The sequence below is a fragment of the Triticum dicoccoides genome, chromosome 7A, assembly GCF_002162155.2.
Source record: "Triticum dicoccoides isolate Atlit2015 ecotype Zavitan chromosome 7A, WEW_v2.0, whole genome shotgun sequence".
Taxonomy (NCBI): Eukaryota; Viridiplantae; Streptophyta; class Magnoliopsida; order Poales; family Poaceae; genus Triticum; species Triticum dicoccoides.
In genome coordinates this window covers 728,162,604-728,165,097 of record NC_041392.1, presented here as the reverse complement: position 1 = coordinate 728,165,097, position 2,494 = coordinate 728,162,604, and the positions used below count along the sequence as shown (strand labels likewise).

The 2,494-nt window shown below is 45.2% G+C and overlaps 1 protein-coding gene across 1 annotated transcript; it reads left to right on the top strand.

Annotated features, from left to right (window-relative positions):
- Positions 1–1,150: 1,150 nt before the first annotated feature.
- Positions 1,151–1,814, top strand: LOC119327688 (zinc finger protein 1-like). Its single transcript, XM_037600792.1, has one exon. It carries the CDS (start codon positions 1,173–1,175, stop codon positions 1,527–1,529), a length of 357 nt encoding a protein of 118 aa, XP_037456689.1. The 5' UTR covers positions 1,151–1,172; the 3' UTR covers positions 1,530–1,814.
- Positions 1,815–2,494: the final 680 nt, after the last annotated feature.

The window sequence follows — 2,494 nt, the reverse complement described above, 5'->3', positions numbered from 1 at the left end:
TCCCTCGGGTCATTACCTCTGTGTGGCTGTCCTCCCTGTGAACAGAGCTAGATGCCGTACTGCCAGATGCCAATGGAAAACTAATGGTGCTCTCCACTCCCATCAGCAACACCTTTCTTCGGGAGCCGGATGGTCTCCTACGCCCATCGAAGGCGGACACACTACGGCTGAGCGCCAGATAAGCTGCGTGCAGGGTCGCCGCCCCTACGGCCAAGATGAATGAGTGGCCAGTAGCCTAAACCTGTCATGTGCTAGTGATAGATCCATGCATCTTGGTCGTGACGGATGGGCCCATGCTCAAGCGGATATCAACCCTTTTTCGATAATAAGGAAGTTAAAATGATGCATCATTGACATACACACACAATGAGCCCACTCCCGACCTCTAGATCAATAAGAAGCACACAACCAATACCACACACACACACGAAGAATCCCACCGACAAAGAGCAAAGTCGTAGAAGATCGAAGTTATACCTAGGCGTAGGGGCGAAAATATATTTAACTATTCAAAACAACGAATAAAGAAGTACAACTACGCCACCCACACCAATCATCACTTGACATCACATGGATAACGAGAAAGGTTCTCTTGTAGCAACACCTCCAAAAAAGGAACATGTGTTGCCGTTGGCAGATCCAACCACCGAAGGTGAGATTCTGAGTTTTCATCCTGAAGATCACGTCCGAAAAAATCCAAGCTGTGACTTCAACAAGGTAAAGATGCAAAAACACTGTCATTACAAGATATAACTAATTAAGGTTAGACCTATCTTGAAGATCAAAACTGGATACCCAAGAAGCACCATCAAATCAAAGTCATCATATATTGCCATCTCCTCTTTCCATGATCCCTGAAACGTCTCGTCAGTAATAGCAACCTTGACGGAACTTACGTGCACCTGTACATAAATACTCGTATGTAGAGAAATCGTCTCCAGCCGGCGACTTAAATGGGGACCGACCGGCCGGTGAAACGGTACCATCTCGTCGTCAATGCGCATTGCGCCATGCAGGCCATTCATCCCAGCCTGCCGGTAGGGCTACGTTGAGGGCCACCAGCTGACTACACACAATAATACCGGGCGTGTACCTAGGTTGGCTACTTGTGCTCTCAAGATTTGGATCAACTTAACTAGGTCATCTCATACATTCAGTCATATACGATAACAATGGAGCAAGTAGAGAGTAGCGCGCAGGAGGAGCTCAGCCTCGAGCTCACTCTGGGCTTTGCTGTGTGCGTGACGACGGCCCCGCCCCTCCCCCGCTTCTTCTCATGCGTCTACTGCGACCAAAAGTTCGGCACCGCGCAAGCGCACGGTGGCCACCAAAACGCGCATAAGCAAGAGCGCGCCGTCGCCAAGCGCCTCCGGGAGACCGCTGCTGCCACGGCGCACTCTTGGAAGGCAGGGAGGGCTGCCACCACTGCTCAGATCTCCGGGGAGCCTGCAACAGGCTCCGTGGCGCACATGCGCGGCAGGAGCTCGTCGGAGCGCGACCACGAGCTCGACTTGGCTCTCCGGCTGTAACCGGTCGGCTGATCGATCAAACTCTGCCAGTATCCTTGGTCCGAACCCTTTATTTCCGGTGCTAGGTACGTTATAGTTAGCTATAACCATTTGTTTGAAAGTTCCTGCTGTGTATGCGTTGGATTCATATCAGCGCTCTTATAGTTAACTGGATATTTGTTTTTAAGGTCTAGACCATCCTTGTCCTTGGATTTGACACTAAATTTCGCAATTCGTCAGATTATATGACCATGGCGGGTAATGACGTTGCCAGAAAAATCTGGGTCTATTCTCAGAAATGATTACTTTAGGGGCATTTAGAAAATATTGTGAAATAAAGACATTGGTCAACACCGTGTCGATAAGTAGTAGTCCCTCCTATCCATATTATTTGTTGCTCAAACGGATATATCTAGCACTGAAATATGTCTAGATATATCCGTGTGAGCGACTAGTAATATATTGATCAGAGGGAGTACTAGCTAGAGTTATTTATGAACATCTATCACTGAAACGGATATATCTAGCACTGAAAAATGAACATCTATCCCTTTAAGACACTAGAGTTATTTATGAACTTCTATGTATTTCAAGTGTCTATTTAGGGTTAAAATTTTCAATGAAATTTCATTGAAATTTCGCATACTTCAGTGGGGTCTGAAACATTTTCGACTCCGAAATTCCAAGCCAGATTAAAACTAATTTCAAAAGAAAATTCAATTAGGTTAATATTCATTAAAACAAAGTAAAATTTGAAATCTCAATGAGGTCCGAAATTGTTTTGTTTTGAAAATTAAAAACCTATTCTATTACATAGTCTCCGAGAGTGAGTTGCAATGCCAAGATATTTAAAAGAAAGGAGCTAACACCACAACCAAACTGTTGGGCATACTTTCTCTTGTGCTATTTAGCCTCCCCGTTGCAATAAAGTGTTATAAAAATTCATCTTAAATTGATAACCGTGTTGCTTTCTTTCTTGAATGAAA